Source organism: Histoplasma capsulatum, genomic scaffold (assembly GCF_000149585.1).
Source record: "Histoplasma capsulatum NAm1 scaffold_184 genomic scaffold, whole genome shotgun sequence".
Taxonomy (NCBI): Eukaryota; Fungi; Ascomycota; class Eurotiomycetes; order Onygenales; family Ajellomycetaceae; genus Histoplasma; species Histoplasma mississippiense.
In genome coordinates this window covers 1-1,397 of record NW_001813798.1, presented here as the reverse complement: position 1 = coordinate 1,397, position 1,397 = coordinate 1, and the positions used below count along the sequence as shown (strand labels likewise).

Below are 1,397 nucleotides of genomic sequence, written 5' to 3'. Positions count from 1 at the left end.
GTCTACATTCATATGTCAAACAGCTTTGTTGAATATGTCAGAAACCATTCAGAATTGAACTCTATTAATGAATTTCAAATTCAGAAAATATTTGAAGACAATTGATAAAAAGCAATGGAGATTTCTATCATCATTGATGATTACAAGTATAATATGAATGGGATTGATCCAGCAAATCAGTATAGAGCTTTCTATGAAACTCATATGCTCATTAATTACACTTGATTGATAATTCTATATTGAATTATTGACCATTGTTATTGTCAATGCCTTTATTCTTTATCCATTGGCTACTACTGACTGTCACACCCTTGGTTGTGCCAAGGCCCCGTGACGGCTCCACACGGCCCATCGCTTCCCCTCGGATAATCCCATCTATCCCATAACGTCACGCAGGTGTCCGAACCGGTTTCCAACCACCCTATGACATCATTCGGATGCAATAGAAGAGGATCCGATTGATGGGATATGATAATCCTGTTTCTATACGGGGTCAGTAGATTCCTTCTGGCAGATCAATGCAGCGCCACTGCGGAGTTGCTTCGGCTACCCTCGCTCATAGAGTGAGGGGAGGATGGCTGCCCGTTGTCTATATAGAATAGCTAGATGCTGGCTCTCTATTCCAGGAGCCAGCGATTCGTCTTTTATCTTTTGACAATAAGATACCAGAGTTACCACTGTCCTCATACAATATTCTTAGTGTGCCGAGTACCTCTGGTAGTTCAGTATTTGTATAGTATTCTACGAGTTCGCGGTTCAAGCGAGATAATCAAGCCCACCTATAAATATACCATCCTCCTCATCCTTACAACTACCCATGAACGTAGGGGTACATTTGAATTTTCCACTTTTCCAACTGTTTTTCGTATAATTTTTAACCCTCCAACCCGTTCAATATCATCGCACGCCCTCTGCGATCTCTCTACGTGTGTGTACTGCACAGGTTGAGTGGTCATGGAGCCCTCAACGCCCTCCCGTCCGCCCAAGGACATCGAAACGGCCTACACCAGGCCACTGGAGCCGGAGTCACCGGCCAATTTTGTCGCTGGAAAGGCTGGCAAGAGGCAGAGGAAGACTGTCACAATGCCTCCCCCAGTCCTCAAAGGAGCCAGCGACAGCATCCCCACGGCCACCTCTCGACTGCAGAAGCAGTTTGAGGAGGCTCAGCAGCAACAGAACCTGCAGCAGAAGGCTCTCATCAGATTGGCAAAGACTCTGGACAGCTGGGTTGAGGAGGAGAAGCAGTCAGTCAGTCAGAACTTTGCCCGAATCTTCTGTGAGAGGTTTGTCAAGTATGTGACAGCAGATCTGAATGCAACATCAATTCTGAGAGGGGGTGCTGCCCCGGATACTCATCCGCAGCCAAATGCAGCAAAGACAGGTGCGAGGGAGCCGAC

The 1,397-nt window shown here is 46.5% G+C and overlaps 1 protein-coding gene across 1 annotated transcript; it reads left to right on the top strand.

Annotated features, from left to right (window-relative positions):
- Positions 1 to 954: 954 nt before the first annotated feature.
- On the top strand, positions 955 to 1,292 carry HCAG_09295 (predicted protein; the record flags this gene model as incomplete). The annotated part of the gene is made up of 1 exon (XM_001535729.1): positions 955 to 1,292. A coding segment is annotated over one exon (338 nt), but the record flags the coding sequence as incomplete, so codon positions are not given.
- Between the last annotated feature and the right edge of the window lie 105 nt (positions 1,293 to 1,397).